This window comes from Stegodyphus dumicola, chromosome X1 (assembly GCF_044657685.1).
Source record: "Stegodyphus dumicola isolate Sdum_Otavi_A_Nest chromosome X1, ASM4465768v1".
NCBI lineage: Eukaryota > Metazoa > Arthropoda > Arachnida > Araneae > Eresidae > Stegodyphus > Stegodyphus dumicola.
Genome location: NC_140780.1, coordinates 220944480 through 220964418, shown reverse-complemented (window position 1 = coordinate 220964418; position 19939 = coordinate 220944480). Strand labels below are relative to the sequence as shown.

The window sequence follows — 19939 nt, the reverse complement described above, 5'->3', positions numbered from 1 at the left end:
CAAAATCATCTGCTGGTATAAAATATCTTAGGTACCGTAATTTCCAGAAGAAACGCTGCGGCGTTTACGTGTTTAAAACTTAAATTTTCAGCGGGTGCAGCATTTCTACCCATGCGGCGTTTAGGTGCACTAAAAATAAAATATTTCCTATGATGGTCATTGTACATAGTTTGGATGGCCTTGTCATTGTGCATAGACTAGTGCTCTTCCCACACAAAAGACCACTCAGTTGCTTTTTGCGAACGTTATTTTGTTTACATTCTTTCCCTTGAACGGACCTACATGCCTTATTCACCCTAAACGAGATCTCAGAAAAATAACATTCCTCTCACTTTCAAATCAACATTCTCATCATTTGCATGTGCGCAAAATACGTTTACGAATGCGCGTTTAATGTATAACGGACGGGATAAGCTAAGCTAAAATAATCTAATTATCTATTTCAGTTAATGTTGCAGATTGCGTTGTTCCTTAATCTTCGAATTGGATCCGGATTATTATTTTTTGCAGACTGTTAGAGCAATTTTATAAAAGTAAGCTTGAACTTTCGATTATGTCAAATAGAATTTCCGATATATATTTACTAACATGTAAAGGATATACAAAGCGAAAGTATCTTTCAGAGTCCATTAAACAAAAAATGGAATTGCTGCAAAAAATGGATAAAGGCATATTCTTTGTTTATCTAAACTTTAACGTTTGTTTATCTAAACTTTGTTTATCTTTAATGCGGCGGCGTGCAATGAATTGGAAGTTGATTTGTCAGCACTATCCTTACCTTAAGGGCAGATATTTTTATTTTATATGGCTTATAATTGCTTACTCAATGTAGTATTTCATCTCGATGTACTCCGTCTTTGATATGATTTAAATCAAATGCCTCCTCATTATAATTCACTTCCGATAGCGAAGAAAGTGACATAGGTTATTGAAAACGAAAAAATTTCGATCGACAAATTGGTCGGTATTCTCGACACAGCAATTATAGGACTTGAACAGTGGAACTTTGTAACTGAACAAGAAACTATCTCCGTTTATAGAATTAAAGAGAATGTATTATCACATAAAACACGAAGCAACTGAAACAACTTACATTGAAAGAAATGTTTAATAAAGTAAACAAATAAATATTAAGCTTTTTTTTGTAAATTTTGATACCCTTTAGATCATAATTGTTCTTTATTTCGTAAATTACGGTTTCATATTTTTACTTTTATAATTTCTGCATGCCATTTTACCAGATTTAAACTGATGATCTATAATCCGGAAAAATCGATAATCCAGAATCGCCGAAGTCCCGACGAGTCCGGATTAACGACTTTTGACTGTATCACAAACAAATATATATATACACTGCTCGACATTGAAAATGCAACACCAAGATGGAGTGGTCAGAAATGTATGCAAATTTTAGAGTAGACGCACGTCACTGAGTTATGCGAATGATGTGAAATGCGCAGCTCTCCGATGCAAGTGAAGATATAGGGGAAGGAACATGCAGAATGATCAATCTTCATGTCGTTATTTCTGCCAGACAAATTATTAAAGAAAGTTGTTTTTTGTCCCAGAGGATATGTGTAATAGGAGAGAATGCCAGGCCGCCATCAACGAAGGCACTTCCAGCAGATAGACGATTTTATGAGGGGTATGGTGATCGGACTGAGCAGGGCAGGTTGGTCCTTACATCAAATCACAGCTGATACCCACATGGATGCAAGCACGGTGCATCAGCTATGGCGAACATGGTTGGAACAAGGAAATGTGGGAAGAAGGAGGGCTGCAGGTGCAGCCAGAGTGACGTCAGCATGCATGGATCAATGCACCCGCTGACAAGCTGTCGCGGTCCTACAAGTCACTTGTACTGTGATTCTGCAGCATGTGCAAGATATCTTGGATGTTCCTGTGTCGACCAGACCCATTTCCCATCGATTGGTTGAACGTGGCCTGCACTCACGCCGTCCGTTAAGAAGACAGCCATTGACCCCACAGCATAGACGGTGGTGCTGGACTGGAGCGATGTGGATGATAGTATGGCGAAACGTTTCTGTTTATCCAGTGACAGTCGCCGCATATGTGTGTGGCATCGATGTGTTGACAGATCTAATTTGGCAGTAACTGGGGAATGCCCCACCGCGTGACAATGTGGCATTATGGTTTGGGGCGCTATTGCCTACGATTCCAGGTCACCTCTAGTTCGTATTCAGGGCACTATGACGGCCCAACAATACTTGAATAATGTACTGCAACTAGTGGCAATCCCCTACCTTCAGGGACTGGCTAATGCAATTTTTCAGCAGGATAACGCCCGACCACACAGTGCTCTCATCTGCCAACATGCTCTACAAGGTATACAGATGCTTTCCTGACCACCGTACTCTCTTGACCTGTTACCAATCAAACATGTGTGGGATGTGATTGGATGCCATTTGCAGACTCTGCCCCTGCCTCATTCAGAAGACGAACTGTGGCAAATGGTTAAAAGGGAATGGAGAGAGCTATCCCTCAGGACACCATCCACACTCTTATTGACTCCTAGACGTGTTTCTTTGTGCATCGCTGTCCGCGGTGGTCCTACATCCTGCTGAGCCGACGTCGTTCTCGCTCTGTATTCTGATTATCATTTTGAAATAAAGATCACTTATTGCTGCTTGCTGTCTCTGTCTTTTTTCCCAAATTTCATCACTTTCTGACCACTCCTTTGTGTTGCATTTTCAATGTCGAGCAGTGTATTAGAAATGAATTTATTACAAGATACTTACAATGATATTATTGCAAATTATACACTTGAGAATGTTATTCATGTATGATTTTTGCACAAAATGGAACTTTGTTTCCAGTCCAAACCAGGTACATTTACAACTAGTTTCTTTCACTCCACACTAATACCAACATATGTATTCAAAACGTAATGCCAATTGAACATGAAAATACACAATGAGACGTTGCTTTTCCCGCGCCAGTGTGTGACTGGTACCTGAGACATCACCTGCCACCATGTGCAAAAGCGTGATTGGCTCTTCAGCAATGACGGTAGTCATGCGCCAGTGCGTGATCGATTGCAACGAACGTGTTAAAATGAAATTTCGCCACATTGTCCTACCCGACACATCTGTCTTGTGTCCCACATGGATTTCTGCAGTTACTTCACACATTTCTTTTCTGTTAACACTGACAATTCTACACATATGACGCCGGTTGCGGTCATTAAGTGCAGGTGGTCGGCCACTGCATTGTCCATCATGAGAGGTTATGCTTGAAATTTTGTATTTTTGGTACACTCTTGACACTGTGGATCTCAGAATGCTGAATCTTCTAACATTTTCCAAAATGGAGTACTCCATGCATCCAGCTCCAACTACCATTCCACGTTCAAAGTCTGTTAATTTCCATTGTGTGGCCATAATCATGTCAAACCTCTTCACATGAATAACTTGAATACAAATGAAAGCCCTGACAATGCACTGCCCATTTATACATTTTGTATGCGATACTACTGCCATCTGTATATTTTGCATATTGCTATCCCGTGACTTTTGTCAGCTGATTATACTTACTCTAGGTGACTAACAGTCTTTTAAGTCATAAAAAGGGGTTGCATTTTATGCCGAAACATACAAAATTGAATTTTATCGATTGAAAGGCCATACCCCTCTATAGATGCTGTGCAAAGCATCTAAAGTGCGATTTGATGCGGTGTGAACAGGCACTCACTATCATTTCACTAACATATCTTAAGAGGCAGTTATGGCAGAACTGCTTGAAGGTGCTATTCTTTAGATGACTGCACATATACTTGCTAACAAAGGGAAACTTATGTTGTCAGAAGTTCGGAACACCTCTTAATGCTGTGCATCTATTTGGTCTTTACGCAGGTTCAATGAGCCAAACATTAATAATAAAGGTAAAAATATATTTACGGGTACCTCTTGGCGATTTTTGGTGGTACATGGACACCAAGTTTGTCCAATTCTTTCACTTATTTTTTTAGCTTTGTGTAGTCGCACGCTACACAAAGCCAAAATAACAAGTCAAACAATTGCACAAACTCAATATTCATATACACATCGACCTATTTTCACTTAGAAAAAAAATCAGAGGATTGCCCAAATTTTGCATTGTGCACTCCCTTGTCTTTGTCCATGTACATGTCGATCTATTTTTACTAAAAATGTCAAAGGATCAGCCAGTTCTACACTAGAGCCAAACAAAAAATATATAATCTCAATAATCTACATTTAAATCAAACACTGAAATAACATAAAAAATTGAAATTCATCTTAGCACTACACACAAGAAATATCCACTTACCCTATCTAGAGATTTCTGTGTCTTCAGAGACTAATGAAATTCCTTAATAGCATCCAAAAACTTCCTAAAATTATCTGAACTAGAATCTGTATACTGGTGTTGTCACAAAAATAAGAGTAAAAAATATTGTCTATAGTACCAGTATCCTCCGACGTTCGATCATAAGCATTTCCTTCATACAAACAGGACACTTATAATGGCTGCTAAGTAAACCTTTATTTACACACCAGTCAAATAATGCTTTTTTTCCCTTTTGTTCCAAATCATATAGAAATTCAAATTAATCTTGCCACATTCAACCACAAAATAACCAATGAACTTTTTAATCAACATTCTACACTTAAAATCTTTTCCCATCATTCAAATTCACTGCTACCATGCAACCTATTATGTTATAACAGAGTTTCCATAACATTCAACTACTCATGTTACCAATAATGAAACAACTTGGCGATAAATGAAACAATAACTTAGCGGTAATCCAAAGGGCACCCTTAAATATACTATAACCATAATAGGATATATGTTTTGCCCACATGGAGCATGGATTGATTGAACATGACCTACAAGTAATGGAATGTCACCCATGGTTTGACTATCTCAACTTGTATGCTAAAATCTATGCACTCCTGATGTTTCCATCCTCAGACTGTCGACTGATTCCAGCTTAGAACTCTTGCCTACTTTGTAGGATTTTAGCTCAGTAGAAAGTCCTCCTACTGGACTGACTAATAGCATCATAAATAGTATTGCATTTTGCTGATTCTTTATATTAATACAGGGTTCGTACGGTCCTTAAGAGTCCTTAGATTTTTTGGAATCGTTTTTTTTTTGTCTTTAAAAGTACTTAATTTTGGCCAAAATCAGCAGAAGGTCCTTAATTTTAATCATCTGAAATTTCTGTCTGTTTTCACGACTGCTATTTTGAGTGTGAATTAGCATTTTGGAGGAATAGTTTTGGCGATTCACTGACAAATATATGGTTATCTTTTGAATGGGTTCATGAGTTATAATTTGTACCTATTTCTAATATAAGTGATGGGGTACTCAAGTTTCTAAGCAGGAAGTGAAACATAAGCATTTTGAAATTCATTTTTTCTGATAAAGAGCTCTTAAAAACTTTTCGCTTTTGGGGATGTGAATGCTTTTATTAAACAGTTCTAAATTTGGCGATTTTAAGATCAGTTTCTGTAAAAACTTTTTAATTCCGAGATCTCAGAATTTTTCGACTCTTTTTTTTTTTATTTTTAAACATTGTAACATTGATAAACTTCACTAAAATAATGCTATTATATTTAAAAAATAATGTTAAAATAAAACATTTTTATTTTTTGCTGTCATATTATAAAGTTTCATTTTGTCAACTTATTATACAATATTTTAAATCTAAAAATAAATAAGGTATAATGCTATAAAGCACAATTTACAAAACAGCTCTTAGCAAAAGCAAAATTAGCCATGTAATTAAATTAAAAATGTCTTCTTTTTAATTTTTTCATAGTAAGAGTTTTCCCATGTAAATGAGCCCACCAACGGCCGAGCGGTAAAGAAGCTGAACACTGGTAGTTGAGTCCGAGGTTAGAATCCCGCGAACGGGCTGGCTTCATGGGCATTTTTGTGGTTTTCTCCTTGTGTAATGTGCATACGAGCCAGTTTCCCTTAGAAAGCCCTCTCCTTAGGCAGATAGCCCTCGAGGCTTTACCATAATCACACACACACTTTCTAATATAAATAAGAATGGTAAAAATACTTCCCATGTAATTGTCTCAGAATATTCAAAATTCTAAGAATGTGCATCAGTTTTCTCTATAACATTAATTTTATACTTTTTCCCTCCATTTTTTTCCAAAATATTTCTGTCTTTTTGATGTTACAGAAATGGTAGGGATAATTTTTCTTTAGGATTTTAGACATTGCAGCTTGGAAAGTTTAGAAGGGTTTGAAATCAAGATTGATAGACCCGCGATTGTAGAAGATTCGAGAAATAGGTGACAAAATGAAAAAAATGTCTCCATGGTATCAACAGGTAATGAACTTTTACAGAAAGTTTGCAATGAATTTCTTACATTTTGGAGAACTTCTGGAAGAACAATGAAAACATAATAAACTCAAGTAGCATGGCAATGTTGTAGTGACGTTGCAAACTGATCTGACAGGTTAAAAAGTGGTCATGGTAACTTTTACAACATCTTTACAATATTGCGAAGACGCGAAATATTTGCCGTTGCATAGTGGCAATTTGCCAACATTCCTGAAACATCATGATATGAATTCTTTTAGACGTGGTTGTTTTAGCATCTTTCAGTGGTTGTTTTTCATCAGCATTACTTTTAGAATGAAAAGAGATTACATCTGCCCTTTCAAGAATCTGAAGTCCGCATAAGATTTATTTTGCAATGCTTCATTACTTAATTTCATCTAAATATATTAATCTAAGGTACATTCATCTAATGAAATATAAATTTAATATAAATACTTGAATTATTAAATTTAACTAGTACTAAAAATACATGCTAAATTATTTTTAAAATTTTGTTAAAATAATTAATACTTAAAATATTTTTTATAAATATTATAGCAAAATATTTTAAAATGAAACAAATCTGTAAAGTAAGTTATTAAGTTATGCATTTTATATGTTTTAAAAAATCATATTTCCAAAATCAATGCAAATCACATGTTAGCAATTATTTTACTGCTGAAATATGACTGACTTTATTATTTTTGAAATAAGGATGAATTTATTTGAATTAATATGCTGACATAATATGAAACATTTTTACTGCATACAGAGCAAAAAGTACAATTTTCGCAAAGATATGATTGTGCGTGAAGATGTATTCACGATTATAAATGAGGCGATTTTAAGAATTCCGAGAAAATGTCCAATGTTAAAAGACGTTGCATATCCATGCATATTTAACGGGTGTCCAGAATATCTGACGGAAAATTAATGGAAAATGAGAAAGAAATACTAACACTTTTAATGGAAAACGACAAAATTAATGGCTTTGATAAATTACTAATAAATGCTGACATCAAAATTAGAGAAACTGTGAACAAAAATACGAAATTCATTACCTATAAAAGTTCTGATGAACTGTTTGTTACGTTTTTGTCCATCTCCATGCATTTGAAAATGCTTGGTTTAATCCTAGTGTATACAGTACATTCTGTATTTGGCGTTATTGACATTACAAATATTTTAGCAAACAATTGTTAATAATTCTATTCAGTTGAAATAATTCTTCTATGCCATTTAAAAAAGATTCTACAAAATTATCAGAAGAACTATCGAAAGGTTTAATGCAATCGTATAACTCGCTGAAAAGTTACACTGAAATGCTGTTCAACCGATTGACATTCCATGCATATAATTTACTGGATGATTATGTAAACAAATATCTGAGCTTGAGGCTTGCGTGTTTTGGCTAGCTGCCAAATTCGAACATGTTAGTTAACTGTGCAATAAATTTCAGACTCCATCTTATTTTCAGGAATGTTTTCTTTATGGTTTTGCAGTTAACCGTCAGAATTAAAGACTGGAGAGCTTCAATACAGAAAGAGAACGATACACAAGAATATAGTGATGGCATTTTATTTTGAATTGAGGAGAAATCTTTGTGGTAATGCCGAATTTCTGCTTATTTTGTTTGTGATTTTCTGCTCTACAAGACCACACCAAAATTTTGAATTCTGGATGCATCGTTTAAAGAAAATATCAGATGCAGCTTGCTAAAATCGTCCATATACAGTGAAATAGTGTTCTGTTTTGGTGTTTTATGTGTTACCAGTGATTAAAATTATATGGTGGTTTTTTCCAATCTTCAATGACCCCCAGCGGTGCAATATTTAGATACACGGATTACCGATTCGGTTATAATGTCGTAAGTGCTATATCATGTATCATTCATATTAATCGATTATTGTGCTGGTACTCAGAATTAATTTATGTAAAACCAAAAACAACATACAATGTTAAGCCATTTTCTGATTTTGCTGAAAATGCAATCCATGCGGTAGCAACAACAATTCAAGCTGTTATGGTATGTTCATGAGTTTCAAAATAGAAAGAAATTATTGGACTGGTACTTAATATCACTGCTGAAAATAAATTAGATATATATAATAAGATATTAGAAAAACACAAGGAATCTATTAAAATTAATAATAATGCACATTCTATATTATCTTGTCTTTTGTATAGTATGCGGAAAAGGTTAATGATTTTAAAGTGTATGAAATGTATAATCGAAAAAATAGTGTTAAGGAAACATTAGCATTACTATGAAATATTGGAATTTATAATTATGTGATATTTAATTGTGTATTATTCAAAAACATAAAATATGTTTTATTGATTTCAAATTGCAGTTTTATTACTTTTCGTTTGGTATCTAATCTTCCAAACATTGTGTAATTCGCGTTTTTCTAAATATTGCCGTTATGCATGTTTATTAGATTATCTCGATAAATAAAAATGAATGTTGGAAAGTAGGTTTTATTTTTTAAAGTTAAGTATATTCTATTTTCTTCGCTTACTTTTTGTGTGCTTGTAATAACAATGAAATTCATAATAAATAGAAACAAAAAGTTTCATCGTGTGATATTTAATGAAGAGCTTACTTTAGCATATTTACTATCATATATTATTTTATTTAAATTATTTCTGTACAGTAACAAAAGAAAAAGTTATTGATTATATAAAGTGCATGAAATAATCATTGTAATCTACCACTATTCTAATATGTAGAAACTAAAACAAAGTAAATACATTAACATTTGATTGAAAGAAATGGTGTCAAAAACATCAGCATTATTAGTAAATACTGCAATCCATAATTATTGCACTTTTAATTGATTACTATTTAAAAAACACAAATAATTTTTATTAATTGGAAATTTGAGTTCTGTTACCTTCTTTCTGCTTATTTATACTTTCAAACACTGCTAGTTCATGATTTTTCTTAAATAGTGCTGTCATGTATGTTGTTTGTTAGGTTATTATTTCATTTTAGATATGAATATGGGAAGTTTTTTTGGTTATTAGATTTAGATATATTTTTGTATGAAATACTTTTGATCACATTTATTAACAACTTTATAGTGTTTCATTTGGATATCTTGGAGATATAGAAGTTAATGGTTATATTTTTTACGATAAAACGCAAATAAATTTGTACTTGAATTCAAGTAAAATACTGATTATGTTACTTAAAAACCACCTCCTAATTTATCATGACAGGAGCAATTTTCAATGTCTCTGAGATTTAACAGGAATAAATGTGATAATGCTGTTATCAGAAACACATCTTTTTTTTACCCACATATATATATCTTTACTTTTATTTATGTCTGATTGAGTTTTATTTACTTTAAACCTACTATTAATGTTATATACAATCAAAAGTCTTTAATCCTGACTCGCCGGGACTTCGGCAATTCTAGATTATAGATCATCAGTTTAAATCTTGTAAGATAGCATGCAGAAATTATAAAATTAAAAATATGAAATCATAATTTATGAAATAAAAAGCAATTATGATCTAAAGGGTCTCAAAATTTACAAAAAAAAAAAAAAAAAAAAAGAAAAAAAAAGCTTAATATTTATTTGTTTATTTTATTAAACATTTCTTTCAACGCTTGCATGCGTAAAGCATACATTACGCATAGTCGAAATTAGAAAATTGCAACCAGAAAACTCTTTGATGTGTATTTATGGTATTTATAATGACGAGGAATTTGAGTTAAATCATATCAAAGACGGAGTACATTGAGATGAAATGCTACATTTTGTAAGGAATTATAAGCCGAATAAAATAAAAACATCTGCCCTGAAGATAAAGATAGTGCTGACAGATCAACTTCCAGTTCATTGTGCGCCGCGACGTCCCCCTCCCCTCCGCTGCAGAGCAGCGTGAAATTGATAAACAGATTTTGGAATGGTTAGAGAAACAAAGGATATGCCTTTATCCATTTTTTGCAGCAATTCCACGTTTTGTTTGATGGACATCGAAATATGCTTTTGCTTTGTAGATCCTTTGGCAGCTCCAGAATCGGAAATTGTTTTTGACATAATCGAAAGTTCAAGTATACTTTTATAAAATTGCTCTAACAATCTGCAAAAAATAATAAGCCAGATCCAATTCAAAGATTAAGGAACAATGCAATCTGCAACATTAACTGAAATAGATAATTAGATAATTTTAGCTTAGCTTATCCCGTCCGTTATACATTAAATGCACATGTGTCAAGCCATATATGCGTTGACACATGCACAGAAAGTTTGTAGCTTTGAGGTCCGGATTATAGGTCATTCCGGATTATGGACGTCTAGATTAAAGACTTTTGACTGTATTTTTATAAAAACCACTTTCATAATTTTCTCACTTACATTCTAAAGAATTAAGGGAAAAAATGATGAAATCTTAAATAATCATGACTTGGAATTTAAGTTATTTAAAAAATATAGTTTAAAGTACTGAAAATAATTAAGTCTATTATTAATTATGCATATTTATTCTAAAGAGAAGAAATTGTATTATCTTGTATTATAAATTGTATTGTATTATTTACCCACATATATAGCTTTACTTTTATTTATGTCTAATTGAATTTTATTTACTTAAAACCTACTATTAATGCTATATATTTATAATAACCGCTTTCATAATTACTCTCACTTTAGGAAAAAAAGAAATCTTAAATAATCGCAACTTAGAATTTAAGTTATTTAAAAAATATAGTTTAAAGTACTGAAAATAATTAAGGTTGTTATGAATTATGCATATTTAGTCTAAAGAGAAGAAGTTGTATTATCTCCTGGGTTTCAGGAAATGATAAAATATTTAAACTTTAGAAAAATAAAAGGAATACAAAATTTCAAAAAAGAAGAAAAATATATTAATTATTAAGCATATTGTTCTGCATAAATCAGTATGTAACACAAGGACATAATAACGACATTTTCACAATTGTTGCAAAAACGTGGAATTTGGCGAACATTTAGGCGTCTATAAGACGTCGTGATAAGATGCTTTCACAACCAAAATAATACCTGCGAAAGATGCAATAACGATGCCGATGCAACAAAAACCTCATCTGCGAAGACGTAATAAAGACGTATTTGCAATGGTTGCAAAACAGTAGATCTGGTCGTCTTCGAGATGGATCGGACATTTGGTAAAGATGACATATTGCTATAACGACGCTGCTGTGCTACTTGAGAAATTTTTTCTTCTAATACTAGAATCTTTTTCTTAACGTGTTTATCTTCCCTCTATTTTCTCTACTTTTCACTAGACACATACATGAAAGATATCAAAAATGCTTCTAATCTTATCACATGGGCAGGCATTATAGAAAGGGATTTTTTTATTAATAAAGAAATGGAAAACTTACAATTTAAAAGATTCGTCCAATATGTCTTAATGCATCATATACAGAGCTGGCAGTAGGCATTACCCCACCTTATGCAATCTCTGTGGATCCTAAATTCTGCTTCCAATGCCTACTCTTAATTCTAAAAGTTTTGCTATTTCTAGATTTTGTTGTTTGGTGTGTCACTGAATTCTAAAAATTCTGCCACACCAGCTCTGTAACTGCCCTTTATATATTTCTTATTACTAAAGAAATAAAGTTAGCTGCTTTTTCTGTACATTCTTAATGCATTTAGTGTTTTTTAGAATAACAGAAATCCTTAATTAAATTCTAAAATGAAAAGGAAATGTGTTGAAGAAAGAAACTGAATACATAAAAAAAATTATTCTTCAAAGATATGTCTAGTTATTATTATGTATATTACCCAATTGTTTATGATTTCAGCCTTTACTATAATTTCCCATTTCTATTTCCTCATATGATAGAGTTACTGAGCCAGATTAAATTAAATTGTATAATCTTTGACCACTAGTCCACATTATTAGTTTGAATTTGACTGTTCTTGTTTAATTATGTCATCGTGAGCTGTAATTGATTTTGTTAGTATCAATGAATGTTCTAAATACTTTTTAAATAAGAGGCTTATTTAAACGTTTGTCTGTTATTGTAGTTACTTTTAGACATAGCAGTAATATGCTTTACGTCTGTCTGGGGTTTGGGAATATTTAACTTGCCAGATCAAGTAAACCCTTATAGGTACATTGTGGGGAGGTTGACAAGTTAGGAGATAACACATCCATAGACTAGCAAGAGCATTGATTTGTATATTGAGACAAATCTCTAATTGTTAGAAAACATGCTGAAAGAGAAGGAAATCTATATAAACTAGCCAAAATGTCTGGGAAGACTTTGAATTAAAATAACGGATAACTATTTTGTTGAGTGTTGTTGTTACAAAACATTTATGTTTTGTAGCTGCAGGCTTTTGCAGCTAAACAGTTAAGAATAATAAAGCTGTTACTGACTACAAATTTCTGAATGCATGTATAATTTTGTACTGTTAACCATCGTAATTGCACCTCAGATATTAGTTGGACATACCAAAAATATTAATAAAAACTGATTTTGATGAATTTTTCCTCCTCATGAGTTCCCAGAGGTGTTTTCATAATCTTGTGTTTTGTTTTGAACCTTAATATTAAAGAAAGTAAATATTTCATTGTAAAATATATTTACAATGTTATTTTGAATTTCTTGGACATATTGTTTTATATTTGATCTTAGTATTATTTGTTAAGCAAGCACATCACAGTGTTATCTGTTTGAAATCAATAGCACTAAAGTCTTAATATGACTATCATCTATCGTTTCAAAGCTTGGGGTGGGGATTTCCTTTCCAGGGAGAGCTCAATAGTGAAAAGATTGTGGAACTGGCAAAAGTAGTGATTTCTACGCATGGATCCTTTTGACTTCTGAAAGGACACAACACCAAAGAACCATCTATCATTTCATGATATATTCCTAGAAATTACTAAGATATTGTGCAGCAGGAACAATAACATACTCTTCTGCCTTCAAGTGTTCAGACATTGCTTATCTCTATTGTGTAGCTTATATTCAGAAAGTGTAATTTCAATTTTATGTTCAAAATCAGTATTTAAGGAAATAAAGCTTATAGGTACATTTCTTAACATACTACAACACTAGTAGCTGCATTAGGTAAAACATGTTTTGTGGCTGTAAATAAAATATATTTCTCTGGTTCTTTAAATGCTTAAGTTTTATTGTTCAGGATTATTGAATAATAGTATTATATTTATTAATGTAGTAATGTAACTATAGAAAGAACATACAGTAAGTAATTCTCCCTCCCCCAAAAAAGGCTTCTGTAATAAATAAAAATTTTTTAAAAAATGTTTTTTTGTATATTTTAGAATTTTTCTGTTTCATTAAAAATGTTTTGAATATTAATTGATTATTAAATTTTAAGGTCAAAGATGCTGTTGCTATTTGTGAATTTTTTGCCTGGCTTGAAGATGAAGTGTCCTCTGGTGATGTTACTGAATATTCCGCAGCTCTTAAAATAGAAGACTTCAGAAGGTCATTTGAGAAATTACTTTTGTAATATTTATCATTTTGCATGCAAATATATGTGTGTTGTACTTTTATGCTGCAGGATTCCCCCCTTCCTCCTTCTATTTTGTTTATTTTATAAACATTCTAGTAGTATTACATAGTTCATCATGCACATAAGCCACAACAATAGTAATCAGTCTACAGTTTGCAAATACAGGGCAACCCATAAATTATATTTCAGCATTTGAGGGAAGGCAGACAGTGTCAGTAGACTGTGTATCCAAAATATCCATCGATTCAGAAGCATTGTTAGATCATAACATAACCTGACATAAGGTGAAGACATAAAAATGAATTGATTAAAATTAGTTTAGGTGCTAATTGGCTAAATTAAATTAGCTTAAATTAGGTGATAGTAAATCTGTTTGCTGAGCAAACACATATCTAAAATTATTGCATTCTAATATGATGTATTCATAGCTGCCAACTCTTCAGATTTTTCATCACATCTCCCAGTAGACAAATGAATCTCTTGGTTTTATAGTTTCAGCTTTTACCAAGAAAAACTGTCACATAAAATTTTCTCAGCAATAAATGAAATTTATTAAATTAATGAAACTTTAGATTGTGCAGATTATTTTTGTTAATAGATTTTATTTGATCTGGATTGTTTTAGTCTTTGAATTTGAAGAACCTTTTATGAAGATTAAACCAGTATTTGGCCATTTAATATTTGCATTTAACCCAGTATTTGATCAGTTAATATTTGCATTTAGTAAATTATACATTCTTCAGAATACAGGCCACCTCTTGATGTTACTGAAGAGGTTCTTTTGGCTTATCCCATTATCTTTATCCCCTGAATATTATTGTATTGTATCAATGTCTCATCTCCAAATGAGCCATTTTAAAAATGGAGCTTCATTTCTTTTTAGCAATAATCAGATTCTGAAACTCGAGGAAGCGCATTCCGCTTTGTTAAAGTATGGGGTACCCATACAGCATAATACAGTGATTCTCAACCACTGTACCGTGGCACTTTTGTGTGCCGCCAAATTTTAGAAATAGATACAGGAAAAATTATAATGGGTTTATATGGTACTCATGTGAATTGGCGAAATTCAGTTTGTAAGACATTAATAAGCTTGCCAATTTTGGTGCGGAATACTTTTGTATTTGAATTAACTTTGAATGAAGAGGAAGAACTAATTTCACTTTCTAATAATCGAGATTTAATTTTAAAATATTCGGAAGAATCAATTAATTCATATTGGATTGACATTAGATGAGATTATACCATGATGGGCAAAAAAGCTTTAAAAATATTATTACAGTTTTGTAAATATTATTTGTGTGAATTTGGATTTTCAGTATTAACCAACATAAAAATGAGAAAAAGATCGAGACTGTTAAATGTAGAAGACGATATGAGAGTAGCATTGTCACTTTTATGACCAAATATAAAGAAAGTTATCAAAAAACATCAAAATCTAAAATTTCTCATTAAAAGTACAGTCAAAAGTCATTAATCCGGACTCGTCGGGACTTTGGCGCTTCAGGATTATCGATTTTTCCGGATTATAGGTCATCGGTTTAAATCTGGTAAGATGGCATGCAGAAATTATAAAATTAAAAATATGAAACCATAATTTATGAAATAAAGAACAATTATATTCTAAATATTATTCTAACAATTATGTTCAATTATGTTAAAATTTACAAAAAAAAAAAAAAAAAAGCTTAATATTTATTTGTTTACTTTATTAAACATTTCTTTCAATGTAAGTTGTTTAAGTTGCTTCGTTATATGTGAGAATACTTTCTCTTTAATTCTATAAACAGACATAATTTCTTGTTCAGTTACAAAGTACCGCTGTTCAAGTCCTATAATTGCTGTGTCGAGAATACCGACTAATTTGTCAATCGAAATTTTTTCGTTTTCAATAACCTCTGTGTCACTTTCTTCACTATCGGAAGTGAATTATAATGACGAGGAATTTGATTTAAATCATATCAAAGACGGAGTACATAGAGATGAAATACTACATTTAGTAAGGAATTATAAGCCAAATAAAATAAAAACATCTGCCCTGAAGGTAAGGATAGTGCTGACAGATCAACTTCCAATTCATTGGGTGCCGCGGCATCATCACCCCCACCGAGCAGCATGAAACTGATAAACAGATTTCGGAATGGTTAGAGAAACAAAGGATATGTATGCCTGTATCCATTTTTTGCAGCAATTCCACTTTTTGTTTGCATTTGTTTGATAGACATTGAAACATACTTTCACTTTGTAGATCCTTTGGGAGCTCCAGCATCGGAAATTCTATTTGACATAATCGAAAGTTCAAGCTTACTTTTATAAAATTGCTCCTAACAGTCTGCAAATAATAATAAGCCGTATCCAATTCGAAGATTAAGGAACAATGCAATCTGCAACATTAACTGAAGTACATAATTAGATAATTTTAGCTTATACCGTCCGTTATACATTAAACGCGCATGCGTAAACTTGTTATGTGCAGACGCATATGCGCAGCCATAAAGGTCTTGCTGCTATGCGTAATGTCAACGCGACGCATGCACAGAAAGTTTGCAGCTATGAGGTCCAGATTATAGATCATTCCGGATTATGGGTGCCCGAATTAATGACTTTTGACTGTATTCTTATTATTAACTTGCAATTAATCCTTTAATAAACATACTGCTGTTTTTGTAGTACGTATTATTTTATTTTACATTCAAAATTATTATCATAAACTATTTTACACAGGGGTATGAAATTATAGGTAAGTAAACCACTTTTGAACTTATATTTTTCATTGTGTCCTGCCAAAGTTTGAAATCATTAAATGTGTGGCACGACCAAAAAAAAAAAAAAAAAAAAGCATGAGAATCACTGCCATAATAACTTAACTAATAATTTATAAAAATTAGTTAACTATGCATGTATTTAAATTATAAGGTTACTTCTTGCAGTATGTGCATATTAGAAGTTTTGATTCTTTTGGGGGTACGAAAGGGCATTTTAATGCTCATAAATATTCTAAAATAGAAGTTGGAAATTTAAAGATGTGGAAAGATAGGATCTGATGACGTACCAAAATAATGCAAAAGTAGCTGAACAGAAAATGAAAAGCAAATTTCCTCAATCATGATAAGCAAACCTCTGAAAGTCTAGAGATACTGCTATCAAAAATACTGAAATAGCTGTTTCTTATTAGGTAATGTCTAAGTATGCAGAATTTTGATCGCAAACAGAAAGAATCAGCCAGTTTTGATTTGGAACTTTTTTAAAAGCTTACTAAATTTCAATATGTTACTGTTCTGAAAAGTCTGGCCATATTAAATAGCATTAATATTTTTTAAGTTCTTGTTTATACATGTAATATTAATATTCCAAAGCATGTTATTGTTTTCAGAATTTAGTATTTTTTGCAGTTGATTGCTATCAGCAGTTTATTTCTGTTCAGTGCCTTTATAAACAGAAGTGTCCTGTGTATTTGTACTTAATTGCTTTCCTTAAATGAGTAATTTATTGATTATAAGGTGTAATCCAGCAGATGAAAATAAGACACTATTAATATTGCTCTGGCATTAGATTTAAAAAATTTTCCTTAGTTTATCCATAACTTCCTGTAATATATTCCATATTTAAATAGAAAGGGAAAATAACTAAGTATACAGTACCTATTCTATAAAAATAATTTATGCAGAAAGAAACAGTACCTTTTTAGTGAGTTTTTTTGGGGGGGTTACCCTATTAAAAATGCAGTGTATGACAATTCAAGAATTTTAAAATTTAACTGTAAAGTATGTTTTAATATCTGTTGTAGAATTCAGATTTTGCTGCCAGCCATGGAATCAAGATGAGGTTTCATTTTTGAGAAGGCTGATATATTATTACAAAGTAGATACTTATGTTTATTTCAGAATTGTTAAAATGGCTTTTTTCATTAATTTTCTGAAAGACAGTAATAGAAAAATTAAATATTTTTGTATTCGTGATGTATGTTAATTTTCTCATTTTATTCTGATTCATTAAACTAATATCTCTGTTATATGCAGGCAACAAGAAGATTATGTTGGGCCAAGTTTTGAAATTATTTCTGCATCAGGGCCAAATGCAGCTTTAATTCATTATCATCCATCTGAAGAAACAACAAGAGTTATTTCAACAGAAGAATTTTATCTTTGTGATTCTGGTGGGCAGTATATGTTAGTATATTTTGCTTTCTCATAAATAAAGTACACTGCACTAATTTGATTGCACTTCATTAATTTGTTAAAAAAAATCACCTAACTTACATATTTGATTCTGAGATTTTTTTTTTTTTTTTTTTTTTTTTACAGAAAGCATTATTTATTTGGTAAATTCAGGAGAGCCTAATTTAAATTTTGAAAAGCAATGAGTGATAAATAATATGGTAATCATAATGAAAGTTAAAATCAGTGTTATTTTATATAGAAACTATTGCATAATACAAAGGTTATGCAGTATATTGTACAACTTAAATAATTCCAATAATTGAGCAATTCACATGATGCCAAAGAATGCATAAGACTCCTAAGAAAATTTTTCATTCAAGTTAAATGTATCATTTATATATGAGTGCTTACATGCATTTGTGTAAGTTATTTATTGAATGGCCCCATATCCAGGTTCATTGCTCCTATACCAATTCGTATGATAACACTTTATTCAGTGAAAGTACTGAGAGAGGTTGTAGTGGATACTCTTTTTATTTGTTCTCTGATGATGGTATTAACCATGATGATTGGTTCTGCTCAGAGCAGATTTTGCTTGTGATTTAGAGCAGTCATATCCTATGGCATACTTTATGAAACAATTATTAATTAAAGAATGTTACACCCTCACTGATCGTAAGACTATCAGTGAATAACATAAATGGGGGAAATAAGTTCAAGTTAATCTAAATTATTCTTTAACTAAGCAGTCTAGGGAAGCTGAAGCGGGTGTTAAAAATCCGAAATTTTGAAATTAGGTATCTTAGTATTTCTCCCATGGTAGTCAAACTTCTGTTTTTTTCTTATAATGAATACAAACTCTTAACTAAATTTAAGTATAGGCTTTGGAGGATTTTAAATAAATAAACGTCATAATTTTTACCAAATTGATTTTTCTTAAATTAAAAAAAAAAAAAAAAAAAAAAAAGAGATTATTTACACCATTTAAGACATTTTTGTATTTGGCTATGTATGTCTACAGCCAGCAGTTGTGAAAATAAAGGCTTCATAAGAGCTTGTGTTGACAGGGTGCATTGTCTAAATGCGTGCCTAAATTTTCTTCTTTAATAGTAGCATTTGTTGCCGGTGTTACACTTTTGTAAATTTAGGAGGGGGAGCGGGCCTTTTATGTCGTGGCTGTAACTGAAGAACTTTATGTTGCTCAGGAAAATGACATCATATCCTGGAGCAGCAAAGGTTTGCTTGTAAATCAATATGAAATTTTGAGGGTTAGTTCAAAATTCCTAGCTTGGATTTTGAAGTAGGATTTCTTTATAATTACACTGCTGGCCATTAAAATTGCAACAGCATGAAGGAAGCAAATACAAAAAAGATATTTATTGCACATAAACAGTATGGCATAAAGACAAAAATCATTAAATTTGTAAGCATTTTGGAGGTTTACAGGGGTGCAAAATTAGTAAAAACAGCTGCCAGCCTGGCAGCTAAAATGGCCTTTACCCCATTAGGCATGCAGTCAAATTAGCCTTGGATGACAGAAATGGGCAACTCTTTCCATGCAGCTTCATGTCTATGACACACTTCATCAACCATACTAGCTGGAGAGGGTTGGCAGGCCAGTCTCTCACAACCCATGACCAGGTGTTTTCAGTGGGTGACAGATCTGGAGACCGTACAGGTCAGGGCAGTAATATAATATCCTGTATATCGAGGGAGGTCATAGCGCAACATGTGGTATTGCATTATCTTGTTGGAACATGCCGTTTGGGAGCCTCGAAGACAGGGCACAACCACTTGACGTAACATGTCAGAAATGTACCTATCTGCATTCAAATTACCATCCGAACTAGAGATGTGTATGTTGTGTACCCAATCGCTGTCCAAATCATCACACCAGGTTCAGAGCCCGTATACCGATATCGAATGCAAGCAGAAGACGTGCGGTCTCCTCAGACACTCCAGA

The 19939-nt window shown here is 32.2% G+C and overlaps 1 protein-coding gene across 5 annotated transcripts in view; it reads left to right on the top strand.

The window, feature by feature from the left end:
• Positions 1-19939, top strand: part of LOC118184315 (xaa-Pro aminopeptidase 1-like) — a 203265-nt gene that overhangs the window by 142409 nt on the left and 40917 nt on the right. For all 5 annotated transcript variants that reach the window (XR_015038763.1, XM_085808549.1, XM_085808552.1 and 2 more), the window contains 2 exons: positions 13679-13788; positions 17836-17985. Coding sequence is in view for 4 of the 5 variants with exons in the window: in XM_085808549.1 (XP_085664675.1) it covers positions 13679-13788; positions 17836-17985 (260 nt within the window). In the remaining variant the exon portion in view is untranslated. The remainder of the gene's footprint in view (positions 1-13678; positions 13789-17835; positions 17986-19939) is intronic.